Source organism: Scleropages formosus, chromosome 9 (genome assembly GCF_900964775.1).
Source record: "Scleropages formosus chromosome 9, fSclFor1.1, whole genome shotgun sequence".
NCBI lineage: Eukaryota > Metazoa > Chordata > Actinopteri > Osteoglossiformes > Osteoglossidae > Scleropages > Scleropages formosus.
The window spans coordinates 30,877,295-30,897,131 of record NC_041814.1 but is presented as its reverse complement, the minus strand read 5'-3'; the positions used below and the strand labels follow the sequence as shown (position 1 = coordinate 30,897,131).

General features: G+C 45.7%; 1 protein-coding gene and 1 non-coding gene across 4 annotated transcripts in view; one reads left to right on the top strand and one right to left on the bottom strand.

The window, feature by feature from the left end:
* LOC108932667 (calcium/calmodulin-dependent 3',5'-cyclic nucleotide phosphodiesterase 1C-like) overlaps positions 1-17,490 on the top strand; it is a 72,242-nt gene extending 54,752 nt beyond the window's left edge. Inside the window, exons 12-17 of one of the 3 annotated variants that reach the window (XM_029255070.1) lie at positions 2,265-2,346; positions 3,414-3,534; positions 4,331-4,506; positions 4,636-4,902; positions 9,502-9,564; positions 12,102-16,085. In XM_029255070.1, the coding sequence (XP_029110903.1) occupies positions 2,265-2,346; positions 3,414-3,534; positions 4,331-4,506; positions 4,636-4,902; positions 9,502-9,564; positions 12,102-12,181 (789 nt within the window). In that variant the 3' untranslated portion in view covers positions 12,182-16,085. Of the gene's footprint in view, positions 1-2,264; positions 2,347-3,413; positions 3,535-4,330; positions 4,507-4,635; positions 4,903-9,501; positions 9,565-12,101; positions 16,086-16,920 lie in introns of those variants that run through there. The other 2 variants (XM_018749211.2, XM_018749212.2) reach the window with 2 other exon arrangements.
* Positions 3,159-3,241, bottom strand: trnal-uaa (transfer RNA leucine (anticodon UAA)). The gene has a single exon. It is a non-coding gene; the product is annotated as a tRNA-Leu (tRNA).
* Positions 17,491-19,837: the final 2,347 nt, after the last annotated feature.

Below are 19,837 nucleotides of genomic sequence, written 5' to 3'. Positions count from 1 at the left end.
ACGAGAATTAAAATGCATAAATTCATAAACTGACATCATGAGATGAGTAGCCAGTGTATACGTGTCCATTACCCCAGAAAAAAATGCTATCAATATACATACATATATATATATATATATATATATATAAAACAGGGGGGTGCGGTGGCGCAGTGGGTTGGACCGCAGTCCTGCTCTCCGGTGGGTCTGGGGTTCAAGTCCCGCTTGGGGTGCCTTGCGGCGGACTGGCATCCCGTCCTGGGTGCGTTCCCTTCCCCCTCCGGCCTTACGCCCTGTGTTGCCGGGTAGGCTCCGGTTCCCCGTGACCCTGTACGGGACAAGCGGTTCTGAAAGTGTGTGTGTGTGTGTGTGTGTGTGTGTGTGTGTGTGTGTGTGTGTGTGTGTGTGTGTGTGTGTGTGTGTGTGTGTGTGTGTGTGTGTGTGTATATATATATATATAAAACAGGGGGGTGCGGTGGCGCAGTGGGGCAGTGGGTTGGACCGCAGTCCTGCTCTCTGGTGGGTCTGGGGTTCGAATCCTGCTTGGGGTGCCTTGCGACGGACTGGCGTCCCATCCTGGGTGTGTCCCCTCCCCCTCTGGCCTTACTCCCTGTGTTGCTGGGTAGGCTCTGGTTCCCTGTGACCCTGTATGGGACAAGCGGTTCTGAAAATGTGTGTGTATGTGTATATATATATATATATGTGTGTAAAATTCAAGAGGAGCATGTTAAATTCCCACCTTGCCATTGGGAAAGATTTTTTGGGAAGGTTTCCAAGTCGGCCCATCTGCAATCCAAATGGCGCCGTTTTCTCTCTTCCCAGGCACGAACTCTCTGGGCCCCCAAACCAATAAACACGACCTGCTCTTTCCAAGAATCACAGCTCGTCAGTTTGGATTTATTGGTGCTAAGTGGTTGTAAGACACTCTGTGTATCTGCTCTCTGACAGGTGCAGGCCAGTACATTTCAAAAGTAATGACCCTCACTGTGCCAACGGTTCCTGAAAACGCCAGAGGACGTTTTATTGTCGTTATAATAATTTACAGTATTATAAAGCTATTAGTGTTCGTTATGGTCAATCAAGGGCCAACCTTTGCAGATGGAGTATTTTAGACATGGTTGATTGCATTCTCTGGAGGGATGGACCTCTGATCTTCAGTCGCGTGGCATCCCAGAATTCTTCTTGATGGGTTGTCGTCCCAGAGGTCAGTCCAGGTCAGCAGGAGGTCCTCTTTGCAGGAGAAGGAAAAGCAGGAGTTTGAGCAGGTGGAGCTTGTGATGCACAGGATCATCAATACACTCAAAGCTTACATACTCACTACAGTGCATAGTATACATTATGTTGTTGCCATTTGGTTTCCATGGTTACACAGAAACATTTGTGATTTCTCTAGCTTCTGATATTACAAACACGATTTGGATCGGAAGTCTGTTTGTAGATTGGTTTGTTTGTAACTCTAAAGCTCCTTTCACTGCTAAGTGAAAATAAATAAAAATATAATCGAGATGTTCTTCGATTCAGTTAGGGGTTTAGGTTTGAAAATAAAAATGCCTTGTCTAGATATTCCAATTCAGTTCCAGCCCTTTGAATAGTTCATCCCATAGACACATGCAACCTTTGTCATCCTGTCTTTGAGCACCATCACCAGACAGGAGCTGTAAACACTGTGGAAGTGAGTTGAATGGAGGTGGTCCCACACTCTTATTCTGTTTTCTGTTGCTTTACTGCCTTTTGTCTGATGGCCACATAAATACAGTTCACATTCATTCTGTTATGAAGGAATTCAATGCATAGAAACTGGATAAGTGAGGAAAATGCAATTCAAAAGCAATTGTTGAAATTGCTCAAATTTTCAAAAATAAATTGAATTTGGCTGTTTGTAACCTGGGGGGTGCGGTGGTGCAGTGGCGCAGTGGGTTGGACCGGGTCCTGCTCTCCAGGGGGTCTGGGGTTTGAGTCCTGCTTGGGGTGCCTTGCGGTGGACTGGCATCCTGTCCTGGGTGTGTCCCCTCCCCCCCCAGCCTTACGCCCTGAGTTGCCGGGTTAGGCTCTGGTTCCCCGCGACCCCGTCTGGGACGAGCGGTTCAGAAAATGTGTGTGTGTGTGTGTGTGTGTGTGTGTGTGTGTGTGTGTGTGTGTGTGTGTGTGTGTGTGTGTGTGTTTGTAACCTGAGGAGCAAGGTTGTGGTTGTGTGTCTGAGAAAGAGCACAAGGGGTCATGTTGTGGTTTCTGCCTGTGTCTGTGTTGAAGGGGTTGAAATACACCATCTCCCTCTCTCTCTACAGGGAGACAAAGAGGCTGAGCTGGGACTGGCCTTCTCTCCACTCTGTGACCGCAAGTCAACCATGGTTGCTCAGTCTCAGATTGGTAAGTTCCCTCCTCGTGCTGTTTCTGTACCCATGGAAAATGCATTTTCACACTAACCATTCTACTGCATGACCACAAGCCAACCATAAACATCAAATCCCACATTAATCTGTCCCACCGTCACGTTTCTGCTGAACTGCAGTAAATCAGCCAGGATGGTGAGGTTCTGGTATCCTGTGTGACAAAGTGGTTAAGGCACTGCCTTTAGTACTTCTTGTTGGTAATACAGCCTTACCGGTTCAAACCCCACCCATTGTGAACTTCCTCCTAGTGGTAGTCCTAATATCTGTAATAACAGAGCTTTAACACAGTTTAACATAGTACTTGATGAAATGGGTGGGGTGGCACAGTGAGTAGTGCTGCTGTCTCACAGCACCTGGGTGGTGAAAGCAAATGTGGGTTTGATCCCTGCTCAGTCTGTGTGGAGTTTGCATGTTTTCCCTGTGGCTGCATGGGTTTCCTCACACAGTCTGAAGACATGCTGTTTGGGTTCCCCATAGTGTGTGAATGACACAGAGAGAGTGTGTTCCACTGATGTATGGATGAGTGACCCATTCTAAGTGGTGTATCTAGCAGTGTAAGTCACCTTGGTGAATAAGGTGTGTGAGCTAGTAACATTACATAATATCCATTGTAAGTCACTTTGGAGAAAAACATCTGCTAAGTGAATAAATGTAAAAGAACACAACCTTCTTTTTTTGCCAGACTACCGAAGTTCAGCACTTTCATAGTCAAAGCAACAGTAGGAGCTTTTGTTTAACTGTCAAAAATGCTAACAAGAGAAAAATGTGGCCCATCAGTGGGAAGAGGGATACCAGGGGTGGGGTTTGAACCCACGCAGGCTTTCGCCTAGTGGATCTTAAGTCCAACGCCTTAACCACTCGGCCACCCTGGTGATCTTTGCTTGTTAGTATCCGGATACCAGATTTGGAGGATATCATTGCACCTTAAGGCACCTCAATGACAGGAACTGTGCTCGTCATGGAGGAAAGTTGTAAACGGATTAGATTTGACCAGAACGCAACCATACTGGAATGATGTGCTCATGCTTCTCCTCTTCCTTGCAGGGTTCATCGACTTCATTGTAGAGCCCACCCTCACTGTTCTCTCCGACATGACAGAGAAGATCGTCACGCCGCTCATCGAAGAGGCCTCCCGCTCCGGCCTGACGGGATTCCGGCGGTCCAGGTCTGAGCCCCACTTCCCTGCTCCTTTCTCAATTTCCTGTCGCACGAGTCCCCGCTTCCTGTCCACAGGTTGCCTTTTGCCCCGAGAGGTTGCAGGGTACAATCCAAGGACCCTGTAACCTGTCGGTTATATTACAGGTTTATCACAGGTTTGCATCTTAGGTTACAACCTTCCCCATTAAAAGGCTACAAGCCCTGAAAAACCTGTCATAATGTGAGTTCTCATGAGTCAAAGATATAAGTTCAGTATTTAGTTGACACTTTTCACCAAAGAAACTTACAATGTTTAGTTATCCATAATTACTCACTCATTTCTATAGCTGGACAATTCTCTTGGACCAGTTTTTAGGATATGTGCCTTTCTCCAGAGCACAACAGCTGAAAGTGGGACTCAGACCTGCAACTGTGAGGTCCAAAGGAAGCACCTGTAACCACTACACAACCAGCTGCCCTGTTACTCCAAAACTAACTTCCATTTATGCAAAAATGTCACCAGAACCCCATTAATTAAAACTCCGTTAGTTCAGCATCTCTAGGACTCTGGGTTCCAATCCCACCCTCCTCCATCATTGTTTTGGGATTCAATCCCATCTGCAACTTTACAGTTTCACTGGGTTTAAATCCTTCCCCTGATCAACACTTCTAGGCTCCATCTCCTGGCCATCTTCCCTATGCAGCATTACTGGAATGCCCTCCCGTAAGGAGGTGTCCCTCACAGGGAAAGATATGCCACTATGCGCATGCACTTCCTTCTTAGGGATTGAGACTGGTTGCCTCCTTTCCCCCTGTTTCCGCAGTCTGAACAACATCACGGCGGCGGATGGGAAGCGGTCCATCGTTAAGAGCACTGGTTCAGAGGGCAATGCCTCTCTCAACTGTTCGCTGCTTTCCGTCGACTTCAAGAGCTTCAAGGCCACGTGGAATGAGGAGCTGCAGAAGAACCGGGAGAAGTGGAAAGCGGAGGCCGCCAAAGGTTAATATCTGGGAATGTGGGTGGGGTCTGAATGGGTGTGGGTGGGACCGATGTTTTGGATGGGCGGAGACTAACATGGGACCGACCTCTGACCTGTGAGAGTGTCTGAAAGAGCTTTCCTCCCCACAGACTTGGAAGAGGAAGCTAAGCGGGAGGCTGAGGAGAAGGAGGCGCAGGGACATGCAGAGGATGGGCAGCCAAAGAAGGAGGAGCCAAGTGGAGCCGATCCGCACCAGAACAAACCCGACGAAGAGGAGAAAGGCAAAGGGGAGGAGAGCGAGAGCAAGGAGTTTGGAGGAGAAGCAGAGTCACCGTCCAAACTTGACCCCAATGGCTCTGAAGCCAAGGAGTCCAGCAGCGCCGGTGATTCTGAGAACAACCAACCAGTCCAAAACGGTACAGCCCTTTCTCTGTCCCCGTCCGTCTGGCTCCTCCTGTCACACTACTCCCAATGCTCACTACGACCTAGGTGTCGAGGCCAGCAGGGGGTTTAGTGGTCAAGGACCTGCACTTCTGGCCGGAGCGGTAGGGAAAGCATTTTGCATTAGTTCAGTCCAAAACTGCATAGGTTCCTAAATTAAATCTCGTGCGCGTGTGTGATCATTCCATCTATTCTTTACATCTGCATTTACATGTATATTTTTCATTTAGCAGATGCTTTTCTCCCAAGTGACACAGTACACATCCAGTTTTACCATCCACAGTTAGGGTAGCCATGGTGTATTGCTTGGCTTCTCGTGTTCAAGAGATATGTGCTGCACAGCTCTTGTTACCAGATGTTACGCTTCTGCCCTGAATCCCAAAGGAACCTCAGTTACACTGGTCCTCTTTCACATGTTACATACAGTATTTATATATGTATTTCTTTTGGTGTATATACCATGGTACTTAACATATATACCTATACATGCATCTTCATGCATACAGGGCACCTGGTACAGTAGTGGGTGGAGCTGCTGCCTTTCAACCCACAAGTCACAGGTTCAGACTCCACTTGCAACTGTAGTTCTTCTGAGTAAGATACTGACCCTAAAATGATGGGTAAATTTATGTATAGCGACATATATAAATATGTACAACCCACAGTCTTCCTGGCACAGTATCAGCAAGGAGTTGCATGTTTGCATTTCCGCTGCAGGTTGTGCTCTGTGGTGTGCTGTTCCAGTGGGGTTACATCAGTCACGTCTTTGAACTGTGGAAATGTTCTGGTCTGAAGCCTCCGACATAGCGGAAAGCCATTGATTTCCAATATTGGCAGCTGATCCTGTTGCTGTGCCCCCATGTGCCTCCATGCTCTTGTGCTGTACTGTGTATCTGGCGCCCCCTGTTGGCCTCTCTGTGCCCTGTACTGAGTTATGGTTCACATCTAGAAGATTATTGCCAGTGTGTAGGAAAGAGGGGCGACACAAACGGGTGTGGTCATTTAGCGGGAGTGTGTTGATGAGACTTAGTCCTGAGCACAGGACCATGAACTCAGGATGGGAGTTTCAGCCAGTTCAGGGCACATTCTGTCTTGACCGAGGAGCTAAGGTGCAGCTTTGGTTGGTCCAGAATGATCCGTTTCACTCAGAGTCAGACTGACTTAAGTGGCGGCTAATTCGACACATGATTTTCACACTCTGTCCAGATCCTGACTGATGGACAAAGTCATGCATGTGGATGGTCCTCCTCTGGTCTTCAAGGGCCATGCTGCCCATCCAGGTCATTTTGAACATCATCATGAGAAGTCTGTCTTGTTACAGGCTGAGCGTATGGCAAGACCTAAAAGATTACAGAAGATTAGTGGTGTTTTTTTTGTTTTTTTTGTTTTTTTTTTTTGAGGATTCTGGAAAAACATTTTAGTCTTTTTTGACCTTCATCCGTAATGCTGATGCATCCTGCAGCAGTGAATGATATACACCAGTTCCTTGGCTTACCAACACCGCTGGGACCGAAACTCTATAACTCAGTTTATTCCTAAATCCAAAATCACTTTAATCTCCAAGCTGTAATGGATAAAAGCTTAATAATACATATGCCAATTTATTTATGGGACTCGGTTTTTGAAAAACTGTGGCTGTATCTGCAGTGAGTTAAAAAAAAAAAAAAAAAGATGCTTTGTCACACTTTAATATCAAGTTTCAAGTTTATTGTTATAGCTACAAGCACCGTGTACAAGTATCATGAAATTCTTCTTCTCCACAGACTATGGACATGACAGAGACAATAAAAATACTGTACAAACAAAACAATGACAATGACAGTGAGTAATGCTAATAGCAATGACAATAAATAACAGTAACAGTAATAACAATAATACCAGTAGAGAGCCAGAGAACTCAGAACGTGAGAGTGAGAATGTGAATGCTTAAAGTGACAGTGTAATTTACCAATGTGCTTGGAAGGAGCAGTCCAACCCTAGTTAGTAAAGGTGGCTTGTAAACTGGTGATTGTTGTATACTCTTACAACACTGGGGTAAAAGCTGTTCCTGTACCTAGCAGTGCGGGTTCGAATAGACCTGAGCCGCTTTGCAGATGGTAGGGAAGAGAAGAGCGCCCGTGCTGGGTGATTATGATCTTTCATGATGCGCATCGTCTTTCTGAGGCAGCGTGTGGCGTAGGTGTCCTCGACTGCTGGTAGCTGTGTGCCGATGATTCCCTGAGCTGTTTTGACCACCCTCTGTAGGGCTTTCTTGTCCTATATGGAGCAGCTGCCACCCCAGGATATAATACATCCTTTGAGGACAGACTCCACAGCACACCTGTAGAAAGTGATGAGGACTGTAGTGAACATCCAGGCTTTCTTCAGACGCCTGAGGAAGTGAAGACGTTGATGGGCCTTTTTGATGGTTGATGTTATGTGCTCAGTCCATGTGAGTTTGGCAGTGAGGGTGACCCCTAGGAATCTGAAGCTGTTGACCCTCTCTACAACATCCCCTCCTATGTAGATGGGTGCATGAGCCGTATCCTGTTTCCTGAAGTCAGTCACCAGCTCCTTAGTTTTACTGACATTTAGAGACAGGTTGTTGTCCTGGCACCACTCTGCCAGGAGCCTCACCTCCTCTCTGTAGGCCGTCTCATCGATCTTGGTGATCAGACCCACAATGATGGTATTGTCAGCAAACTTTATGATGGTGTTGTACCTGTGCCTGGCCACGCAGTCATGTGTGAACAAGGAATACAACACCAGGCTCAGGACACTTCCCTGTGGAGTGCCAGTGTTGAGGATCAGTGGGGAGGAGGTATTTCTGCCAGTTTGCACATGCTGGGGTCTGTTGGTGAGGAAATCCAGGATCCAGTTGCACAATGTGGCACTCAGTCCCAGATCTAGTTGTTTCTGGATCAGCTTGGTTGGGATGACAGTGTTAAATGCTGAGCTATAGTCCACAAATAATAGCCTTGCATAGCAGTTTTTATTGTCCAGGTGAGCCAGAGTGGTGTGAAAGGTGTGTGATATTGCGTCTTCAGTGGATCTGTTGCAGCGGTAGGCAAACTGCAGTGGGTCCAAAGTGTCTGGGATGGTGTCCTTAATGTGTCCCAGCACCAGCATCTCAAAGCATTTCATTGCGATGGGGGTCAGTGCCACCAGGCGATAGTCATTAAGGCAGCACACTTTGTTCTTCTTAGGAACGGGGATGATGGTGGTGTTTTTGAAACAAGTGGGTACAGTTGAGCTTTTTAAGGAGGTGTTAAATATGTCCCTGAAGACAGCAGCCAGTTGCTCACTGCACGTTTTTAAAACTCGTCCTGAAATTCCATCCGGACCAGCAGCTTTGCGGACGTTGACTCGGCTGAAAGTTTTTCTCACTTGTGCCACAGAGACTGTGAGACTGGGGTCATTCAGCGCTATAGGGATTCGCACTGGGGGGTCTTTGTTCGAAAGCTCGAAACGGCCATAAAACACGTTCAGCTCATGGGGGAGAGGCGCAGCGGCACCTGTCAATGTTCGCGTCTGTGGTTTTTAATCTGTTGAAGTTTGGATTCCCTGCCACGGCCTGCGTGCGTCCTGAGTGCAGTTAAACTCTGATTCCACCTTCCTGCTGTATTCCTGTTTCGCGCTGGCGACAGCTTTGGGGAGCTCGTATTCGCTCTTCTTGTACGCAACCGTGTCTCCGGACCGAAACGCGGAAGTTCGCACGCGGATCTTGTATTTAATATTTTATCATTATTCTTGTACTTAATATTTTATTAAACTTTCATTAAAAATAATTGCTGATGAAATAATCCCATAAATATGTGCGCTGATCCGCATGTTGTTATTGATCAACAGCATTCTGGCACACCACACTTGTTTACCGTACAAGTTGTAAACAGTGTGGAAGTGAGTTGAACTAAGGCGGTCCACCATCCTCTTTTATTTGCTGTCATCTGGGTGAGGAAGTGCAGGTTGTGTTTGATCCTCTTCTGACAGAATAGAGTATTAAGAAAACCAATAAGCAAAGATAATCCTACCAAAAACGAATAAACTGGAAGATGTTTGAAGGGGTGCGGTGGCGCAGCGGGTTGGACCGGGTCCTCCTCTCTGGTGGGTCTGGGGTTTGAGTCCCGCTTGGGGATGCCTTGCGGCGGACTGGCGTCCCGTCCTGGGTGTGTCCCCTCCCCCTCCGGCCTTACGTCCTGTGTTGCCGAGTAGGCTCCGGTGACCCCGTATGGGACAAGCAGTTCAGAAGGTGTGTGTGTGTGTGTGTGTGTGTGTGTGTGTGTGTGTGGAAGATGTTTGTGTCCCCTAAAAATAACCATTCGTCCACATCCAGTGTTCTGGAGGACATTGCAGCAGCACCTTGTTGTGCAATGAGAATGACATTCAGCAATTTTGAGAACATTATCCTGCAAGTCCTTCCTGACAGCTGCAAAGGCTTCGTTCCATCACCACTTTGACCAACATCACTTCTTTTTCCTTTCGCTCCTGGTTTTTTCCATGTTTTTTTTTTTTTTTTTTTAACTTTCAGAGTGGCTCTGTGGGAAGCAAAGGTTCCCGGTCTAATTTTCCTCACCTTGGTTTCCTTTAAATCGCAGGAGAAGTGCCAGAAACAGCCGACTTGCCTGAATGTGCTGGCAGTGAAAAAAAGACCCCTGACGGTAATCACTCTTTATATCCCGAGAACCCCCGCCCCCCCCTCCCCCACCCCTTTGGCCACCACATCCTGACCACTAAGACCAATAACTCCATTGGACACTATGACAGGACCTGTCCTGGCACAGAGAGCAGACCTCCTTGTATTATATTGACATTTTGTCACAAGCGGGGTCGTAGCAAACCGGACCCTAACCCGGCAACACAGGGCGTAAGGCTGGAGGGGGAGGGGACACACCCAGGACGGGACCTCAGGCCATCACAAGGCATCCCAAGCAGGACTTGAACCCCAGACCCGCGAGAGAGCGGGACCCGTCCGAGACTGCTGCACTATCGCACCTCCCAAGTCTGCATAACAAGAAATGTGTAATGATCGTATTTAATAAGATGAAAAGTTTCTTGGTGTTTCATGTTATCAGTATTGCAGCCATGTGGTATTTTCCTGGTGTACTATTGTCACCTTTTAGCCATTTTCCTTTCATATTCAGTATTCTCTCAACCCATTTCCATGCCATGCTACAGTGAAAATGTCATTATAACGTGTTGTTTTTTTTTTTTTTTAATCCTGGGTCCCAGGTGGACAGTGTCCTATTTTAGACAGTCTGACATTTAATAATTCTGTTCAGCATAGGCTTCTCCTTCAGGGTTTTTCGGTAAGTGTCCTTTAAAGGATGTGGGCCTTATTATGACTGGCGCTTTAATTACTACTTATCATCTCTGTTTTTCACTAAAAGTACCACAGCACTTCAAGTCAGTGACATAATTGTGCAGTTCATCGTTTCTCCAGCAGGGGGAGACAGAATCGCAATTAAGGACGTGGATGGGCGATGGCTCTACGAATGCGCGCACACACACACACACACACACACACACACACACACACACACTCTCCTCTTATCTCAAGCGGGGTCGCAGTGAACCAGAGCCTAACCCGGCAGCACAGGGCCCAAGGCTAGAGGGGGAGGGGACACACCTAGGATGGGATGCCAGTCTGTCACAGGGCACCCCAAGCAGGACTTGCACCTCAGACCTACCGGAGAGCAGGACCCAGTCAAACCCGCTGTGCCACCGCACCCCCCGACCCTGTGAATGTAGCTTTGAGCAAAGCTTCCCATAAATTCATGGTCCTGTGACCTCCTAATGGTGAAGCAGGGCCATTCCAGTGTGTCATACAGAAATATTGTTATAAGTACTTAAAAACGTTTTATTTTAGTGCAACACAGCATAATACGAATTTGTGAATTTTCCTACAGGGATTAATAAATTATTATAAATTATTCTATCCTATCAAAGTCAGCTTTATTGTCATTCTGCCTATAGGTGAGTTGCGCATACAGGAGAATGAAATTCCATTTCTCTTTGGACCTCCATGCCGCACAAAACATACAGTGCAGTTTGTAAAAAAAACATAAATACAACAGACAAGTGCAGAAACAAGACAAGAGAGTGCAGTACACAGGCCAGGGTTGGGTGGCAACTTCCACAATGTACAAGATACACAGACAATGTACACAATAGTATAGAAAGATTTATGTGTGATGTAAATATAATATACAGTAAAGACAAAAAAGGCGATGCTGAACATGTAATTTAAGTATAAACTAAAATAATTTGTGTAAAAACTAAATAATGAAATTAATATTTCTAATGAAACATTTTTATGCTACAACTGGAAGTTTTATACAAATGAATGCTGTAGTCATACACACACAGCTTTTTCTAAGTGGGGTTGTGGTGAACCAGAGTCTAATTCAGCAACAAAGGGCATAGGGCTGAAGGTGGAGGGGACACACCCAGGACAGGATGCCAGTCTGTCACAGGGCACCCCAAGCAGGACTTGAACCCCAGACCCACCAGAAAGGAGGCACAGGACAAACTCGTTGCACCACCCCCAACCGCACACGGAATCCTGAAATAAAGTGATTTTTAGATTTTCTTCTACTTTGTTTTTCTTTTTTTGATTTTGGAAAAAAATAGATATTTTATGTAATATATGGTCTTTTCTCTTTTTTTAATTCTAATGCTCTGGGCTGTCCAGTTATTCCAACATCCTGGCACCTGAATTCCATTCATGTGTCAATGAACTGTAAGTTGAATAGTTGGACACAACTGGTAGCCTAGTGGTTGGTATTATTACCTTTGGATTCAATGATTGCTGGTTTGATTTCTGGCTATAGTATTCCTGAGCAAGCTACTTATCCTAAATTGCTCAACTAGAATTTCACAGCTTTATAAATGGGTTGATAATTATAAGGTTATAATTGTAACCTTAATGTTATAAGTCACTTTGAAGAAAAGCATCGGCTAAATGTAAGAACCTGGGATTAGCATATACAGTATGCTCTTTGAGACCCGGTCCTGGATGATCACGTTGAAACTTGTTTCCATATTAATGACCTCTGGGGCCCGTCACCTGAGTTTTCTCTTTACCGTGTATGCACACCCACATGTCCAAACGCTTGTCCACAGCAGACCAGCTTTTGGCTCCAGGATCCTCAGGGCCATCTGACTGAAAGTGCCATATTTCTCCTGTTTCCGGCAGGTTCAGGCGAGAAGAGGACTAAACGACCCAGTCCACCAGCGTCACTGGCAGCCTTGGCCTCTGCAGCTCGGCCTGTATAAACTAACCACCAGCTCAGTTTCATTTCCCAACAAAGACTTACTTCCCAGGATGGGCCTGCGCTCACTGTGCTACACTGCCCCCTAGTGGACACACTCTTTTTTTAACCATGTTTTGCTCTTTTTTTTAAGTGTGTTCAGAGGTGGGGTAGGTGTGTGAGACAGAGGGAGGTGCTGTGATTGTTTTCTGCCTTTGAAGTGCCCTTCCTGTGGAGGGCGCTACAGGCCATTCCCTGCCTGTGCGAGCAAAGTCATTGAGGCAGGAACAGGACAAGAGCATCACCTCTTGTGTGTTTTTGTTATCTAGTCCCTGTGCTGTTTGTACTGGGTGCCACTACTTTTCATACCTGCGCTTCGTGGAAGTCCAAGGGTGCTGGGGTTTGGGGGTGGTGAGGAACAGAGGAGCATCGCGGGGAGAGTGGGGGTGTTAGTGGGCACCACCTATGGTTCAATGACGATCAAAGTGTCCATGAAATAGAATGACTCTGGGGGGCCCTGGAATCCACACTGTGCTGTTCCCTGCACTGTTTATCACGATTGTTTTATTTGTCCATTTTCATCAATAGATGATATGGCTACAGAAGATAGCACAGTGCCCCACTTCAGAAATCCCACATATTATTATTATTATTATTATTATTATTATTATTATTCCAATGGATGTCAAAACTCAGAATTACCTATTATTTATTACTGTATTTATTTTTACTCAAGTGTTTCCTTGGGGAGAAGCAGCAGGAGAACTACCTATAGTAGCATCCCCAGTCAAAATGTACACAAGAAACTCACCTCACCTCAGACCTCAAATAATTAGTCACGAAAACACAACCTTGCTTTAAAAGTCATCCTTTTGCTATTAAAGGTATCCTAGAAACAACATAAACTGGGGGTAACACTAATCAGCAGTGGGTTCTCGGGGTTACGATTAGGGCTGGGGTCTGTCTCTCTGTCTTGGAGTTCTGCTTTGACTCTAATAACCACACAATTAGTACCGTCAGAATATTGTGACATAACCCCGTTTTACCCTCCAGCTCATCTCTGAACTCGACACCTCAATGTGTCATTTGCAGACACTCCAACTTTCATCAAATGTGTATTATTCATGTTTTGGCCAATTTAAATACAAAAAACAAAGTGTAAACACAAAATATGTTGTTGTTATGCAATACACTAGTAATATTAGATATTAATCTGTGAAAGATATTTTAAAGTGTAAATGAAACAGGGGGCCAAAATGACTGTAGAATCTGCTGGAAGGGGGTGTCTCATCCCCCCAGCCCCTGAAATATAAGTATTGAGCACTGAGACTTTTATGATGATGACAATGATCATTATAATTAGTTATTATGAGTTGTTTTCCAAGATGCAAATTTCATGGTCAAGATTCCCTTATATATGTAAAATTTTTCAGTATCTTCACTTTTATGAGTTCTTTCACGTGATGCTTTTAGCCAAAGCAACTTACAGTATTTAGCGTTTTTTGCAGCTTGGTCATTTTTGCCGTAACAGTTCAGGGAAGGTACCTTGATCAAGGGGACTACAGCAGAAGATGGGATTTGAACCTGTGTCCTGTGAGTGGTAGAGGGCTGTGCTAACCACTGCACAACCTGCTGGCCCTTCTTTGCAGAAAGGAGTGAGGTGAACCACCAGGCCCCCCACAGTACTCGCCAGGCTAGGGTTAGGGTGTGTGTGCAGGAGCTCACGGGAAGCGCAGTGTGTCCCTGCTCTGGTTTATGTAAAGACCATGGTGGTGTGATGCACAGAAGCCCGTGTAAACAGTCTGGAAGGACCGAGAGGAACGGTCCTGGCCATGTCTTGTTAGAACAACACGGCACTGCATCTCCCTACCGCCGTGCTCGGTCCGGGCCCCGTCTCCCATATTTGGACTCCTCACTGTTCTGGGGACAGCGGTTCCTGAGGCTCATATTGCTGCTCTCTGCTTTTCCTCTTCCATCCAGCACCAAGTTTATTCTTCACACACCGATGTTGCTCAACTTGCCTGATGCAAAACGAAAGGCACAGGCAGCCGTGCTCCATGGGGATCCCAACCTGCAACACTCTGATATTGCAGACAGCTCCCTAACCGCTACACCACCTGGTGACAGCGATGGTTTGGTACATATTTTATGCAGCACTGGAGTGGGTTTAAACTGAAATGTTCGGAATCCTGCTGTCATTGCAATGAAGCATTTACAACTTTTAGTTAGCGTGACCTACATGTAAATATGTGACATATACGTCGCACACACCGGGACGGTTAAGGAACAGGCTCAGGGGAGTTAATCTCAGAGATTAGCTCACTCTCAGAGGAGTTAATCTGTGTTGCTTTTCACTCCACCAGCGTGACCTTCATTCCTGTTTCATTCATGCAGTCGGATATTTAAAACATTTGAAGCGGAACAAGTGAGTAAAGCAGCAAACGAGATTTCGGCGTCTGCTGTTCGCTGTACTCGAAACACCTTCGGTAAATTTACCGAACCCGCGTTGCCATGACACTTAACCTGCAAATAAAACTCGCAAATATACCCATAAATGCCATAAATGAAGAGCTACTAAGATGTTAGTATTATTATAAGCTTGTAAATAGTCTATTGTCCACCTGTGAATTTCTTTTAAAAAAGGAAATATATATGTAAAAGAAGTTTTAACCCTTTAAAAGCGTGTTCAGTGCTGTGAAACAGTGTTTCTAATCTAACTCAGAAAATACTCCGGGATAATATTTCATTTTATTGGCAGTCAGACAGGATGGATGACCGCTGCCCGAAAACCAAGAGACTATTTAAATGTTGAGAAAAAGCTCATCGCCATATTGAATATATCCCAGTTCTTTCTTGAAAGTGCTTTGCCCTGTTGCTACTCAATGCATCACAAGTCTGAAATAATGTTATCAATTTCTCTGATGATGCTTTGACTTTCTTCTCTGTTGCTATGGCAATATCTTTTAAACTGGCAAGTTTTTGACTAGTCTGGTTCCTTAACTAGAACTCCCCCGTTGTAGCGAAGGCAGTGTGATTGGATGAACATGTCTCCTGTCCTTTAGTACCCGCGTCTTGGTACCCCCCCATCCCTGTTGCTCATGATCGGAGTGTGTGTTCACAAGTGCGCCTTGCTTTGCCAGTGTGTTTCAGGTGAGGGTTCTGTTCAAGCATCTCACTGGCAGATGAAGAAGCTCTGCCCCATCCTGAAAGGTGATTGGTGGGCTATCCTGTCCCTTACCTTGCTAAATTATAGCGTTTTGTGACTATAGAGGAAAAGCTGGATGGGGAGAGAGAAAATGAGGTAAAAAGGAGAAGGGTCAAACAGAGAGGGAGGGTTTGAGGGAAAGGGGTTGAGAGGTTTTCTTTTCGATATTGTGGCCAAGTTTCACACCACCACTTCAGCCTTTTCTTAATAGGTCTCATTTCTTGTCAGCTGCCATTGCTTTCAAAATGTGTAAAATCTGCATGTAAATGATGCCGGAAGTGTGGCATTTTTGCTGCAAACAGAGCCACCTGCTGGCTGGTACATGCATTGCGTCACCATGCTTTCTACCGTGGCGTTTTTGGCACATCTCGGAAACGCGACTTCTGTGACTCTTGAGCTTCTGTGACTCTTCAGCTCGGCTTCACGAAAATCCGACGACGTCATTGAAAGTGCGGGGTTGCTTTGTGCTCTTTGTAATTTTCATTGATTTTGTCTGAAGACACGTATCTCTGTGAAGATGCTTCTTACATTTTTGGCGTCGCCTTTGTTCCGACTATGTGTCATAATGTTCTCATTTATAATAACATTTCAAGTGGGAAGAAAATAAAACAAGTATACTGTTAATGACAGGGGAGAATAAAACTGTGCTGACCTCACGGTCATAGTTGTTGCAATGTCAATATCATGTTATTGCACTGTTGTGACAATAAATCTGATTTCAAAGGGCTCAGATCATGACTCAGTCTCCTTATTTCCAAATTCTGCCCTAAAGCAAAAGAGTAAATCACATCAGATGAGGCAAAGGTGCACTTTGGATGACACTTTAGAGGTTAATTCTTTTAAGTATTGTTTATTTATGACTCCTTTCTCCATGGTAACTTTCATTGTGAAATTTGTACTCTAAGGTACTACGTATCCAAGTACTAAGGTGCTTTGAGTTTTTTACCCATTTATAAAGGTTGGTAATTTTTTCCTGCATAAATTTGGGTGAAGTACCGTGATCAAGGGGGTGCGGTGGCGCAGTGGGTTGGGCCGCAGTCCTGCTGTCCGGTGGGTCTGGCGTTCAAGTCCCGCTTGGGGTACCTTGCGACGGACTGGCGTCCCGTCCTGGGTGTGTCCCCTCCCCCTCCGGCCTTACGCCCTGTGTTGCTGGGTTAGGCTCCGGTTCCCCGTGACCCTGTATGGGACAAGTGGTTCTGAAAATGTGTGTGTGTGTGTGTGTACCGTGATCAAGAGTTCTGGAGCAGAGGAGCGATTCAAACCTTTGACCTTGGACTGCTAGAAATTAACTCTAACCACCACACCACCTGCTGCCCCTTGCACTAATAGAGATAATATCATCCAATGCAAATTAAATAGATCTTCCTGTTCTGCATTTCATAAATTAATATCTATATTGGAAAGGAACACGGTTAGCGGAGCTCTCGACCGCTGGGCTCCTCTGCGGAGCTTTTTGCTGTGAAACTGGGTCCTCCGATGCTGACGTTTTCCTGTTGGAGCGGAAAGGACCAGGAGCACTGGGGTCGACCGAATAACCGCATTATGCTCATGTTTTCCAGGCACGACCGGGGAGTATGACGTTATCCGCTTCTGCAAGAGACCCAGCTACTGCACCCGCTCCTACCCGCCCCCCGGGGAGCGCAGAGCGGAGGGGCGGCCCACCGACGCCAGAAGCAAAGCCCGGAAGCTGCGGCGCATCTCGCTGCGACACAGGAAGTGACCTCACGGCAAAGTGCCTCCTCATCCCTCAGGCAAATGACATCACTTGGAACGCAGGAAATGATGTCATCGTGTTTCACGCTGCCTTTCCGTCCTGGATTGTTCACCACTCTGCACTGTGCGCTTGTTCATTTCTCCTCATTTTATTACAGAAAATATCAGCTAAACGTTGCCGCACAACACATGTACTCGCAGTCTTCAGACCGCAGCGTGCAAAGGGAATAAACCTCGAACCCTCAGCTTTGGCCGGTACGGTCAACGTAGTGCTGTAATGTACACGTAATGACATTTTAGTGTGTGACATGGAACAGTGCTCTGTGATTTTGTAACAAGTATACGAAATATTAAAAACAAAAAATGCAAAGGGACTGTCCACCCACCCAGTTTTGCCTGCTGTAAAGACACTGAACAATATATTTGTATTTATGCCTTTGGGAAGTGCTTTTCTCCGAGGACAGTTAACAATGAGGAGACTGAGATTTTTCCCCTTCTAAAATAAATTTTTCCCTCCACTTTTTCATTACTGTCATTATGTGATTCCTTTTTCCAGGAAAACAGGGAATTCATTCCTTACGATGCCAGCAGAGACGTATTGAGCTGACGCTGAATTTTTGGGTGTGTGTGGTGTTGGAGTACAGTAAAAAAGAGCAGTGGAGGATTCCACCACAATGACCCTGTTGCTGCTCAAAATTATTATCTTAACAAAAGGATATACGAGCAACTGCACACGGGCACAACAAGCAGTGCTGCTGTCTCACAGTGCCTGGGTGGTGCGAGAGTATGTGGGTTCAATCCCTGCTCAGTCTGTGTGGAGTTTGCATGTTCTTCCTCTGTCTGTGTGGGTTTCCTCTGAGTGCTCTGGTTTCATCCCACAGTCCAAAGACATGCTGTTCACTGATAGTGTGTGAGTGACAGAGAGAATGTGTGTTCCACTGATGTATGGATGAGTGACCCAGTGTATGTAATGTATCTAGCAGTGTAATTCACCATGGTGAATAAGGTGTGTGGGCTGATAACACTACATACAGTTCATTGGAAGTCGCTTTGGAGAAAAGCATCTGCTAAATAAATAAGTATAAATGTGTCCAACCTCCCAGTGTTGGGTTCTGGGTGGCCCTCCATCAGCCTGGCTCTCCTTTATCACCTGAGCTGTAAACACAGAGCGGCTGGAACAGCTGTAACTCAGCACCGGGTGTCTGTGCCACATATCATCCTGCTGTGATCTATGAGGCCTTGGTTGCAAAGCTGAGCATCCATGTATGGACTTCCAATGGCTCAGCAGTGGACACCAGGCTTTTTGTTGTCAAATACTGGTAAAATTACATTGGTAATACAAGCCTCTATTTCACACCTTTGTTCAGAGTGACATGCAGTATTAGAGGAAAACAAAGAGCTACTACTTTTTATTTTTACTGGTTCTATCTATCTATCTATCTATCTACATTGAAGCGTCTCAGGATAGACCCTACTATTGTACTTTTAGATACATAGCGGAAAACGTTCATAATTGGTTAAAAACTAGAGTAAAATGATTCATAACCACTGTAGAATGGACAGACTAGTAAATTCAAGCACTATAATAAAATTGCAGTAAAATTATTTACTTGGTGTTTGTGTTGAGTGCCGTAGGGGCAGCAGTTAGTGTCACGTTTAGGGCCTCTGCCTTAGAGTCCCCAGAATGAAGACCCTGTTCTGCTGTCGTACCTTTAATCGTGGGTACTGCTTAGTGCTTTCAAGTCAGTCTTGGTGACCATCTATTCAGAGATCTTCCAGAAAGTTCTGTTCACCTGTACGGTTAGTGTTAAAAGAAGCGTGTCCGTCAGGGTGTGTTTTTTCAGCAGGACCCAGCCTTCTCACAATGTGTCAAGTATTTCAGTGCATTGTGCCTTGGAGTGAAGAACAACTTATGGACAGCGTTCATTATGGGCATTTACTGGAACAACACGCAGCAGAAAGCATAGACATGGATGCAAAGAAATAATTCTCCCAGTAGAAGAATCCCTTTTCCTCAAGGAACAACACCCCAAGCCAGTCTATTTAGCACTTCTCAAGCTTTTCTCCCTTTTTCACCGGCCAACACACTCACCTTTTTATATTACCTGTGAGTTCCCACAACGCTTGAACTTTTAATGGACATTTTACCCACAATTCAGCTATTTACAATAAACCCATAACACTCCTCAGTAACGTTGGTTGTTATAGTCTGATAACCTCAGTCTCATTTGTGCTTCCAGAAAGAGTTCTAAATTCAGCGAGGTACTTACCCTTAATTAATAGAAACAATACCTTGTCACATAGTGTACACAGGAAAATCATAGTGAATACCTTGTTGTATAAAGCCAACACTGAGTCATTTTTGACAAATGTATCTGCTGAGTAAAGGTCAATAAGAGCAGTTACATGGTAGAGCTGAACTCTGTTCTTATGTTATTATAAGTACTATATGAATTTATTGTGAAGAGGGGGTGCGGTGGCGCAGTGGGTTGGACCGCAGTCCTGCTTTCCGGTGGGTCTGGGGTTCGAGTCCCGCTTGGGGTGCCTTGCGACGGACTGGCGTCCTGTCCTGGGTGTGTCCCCTCCCCCTCCAGCCTTATGCCCTGAGTTGCCGGGTTAGGCTCCGGTTCCCTGTGACCCCGTATGGGACAAGCGGTTCTGAAAATGTGTGTGTGTGTGTGTGTGTGTGTGTGTGTGTGAGAATTTATTGCCCATGTATTCAGTAAAATAGAACAACAACCTTTGAGTCAAATTCTCAAACTG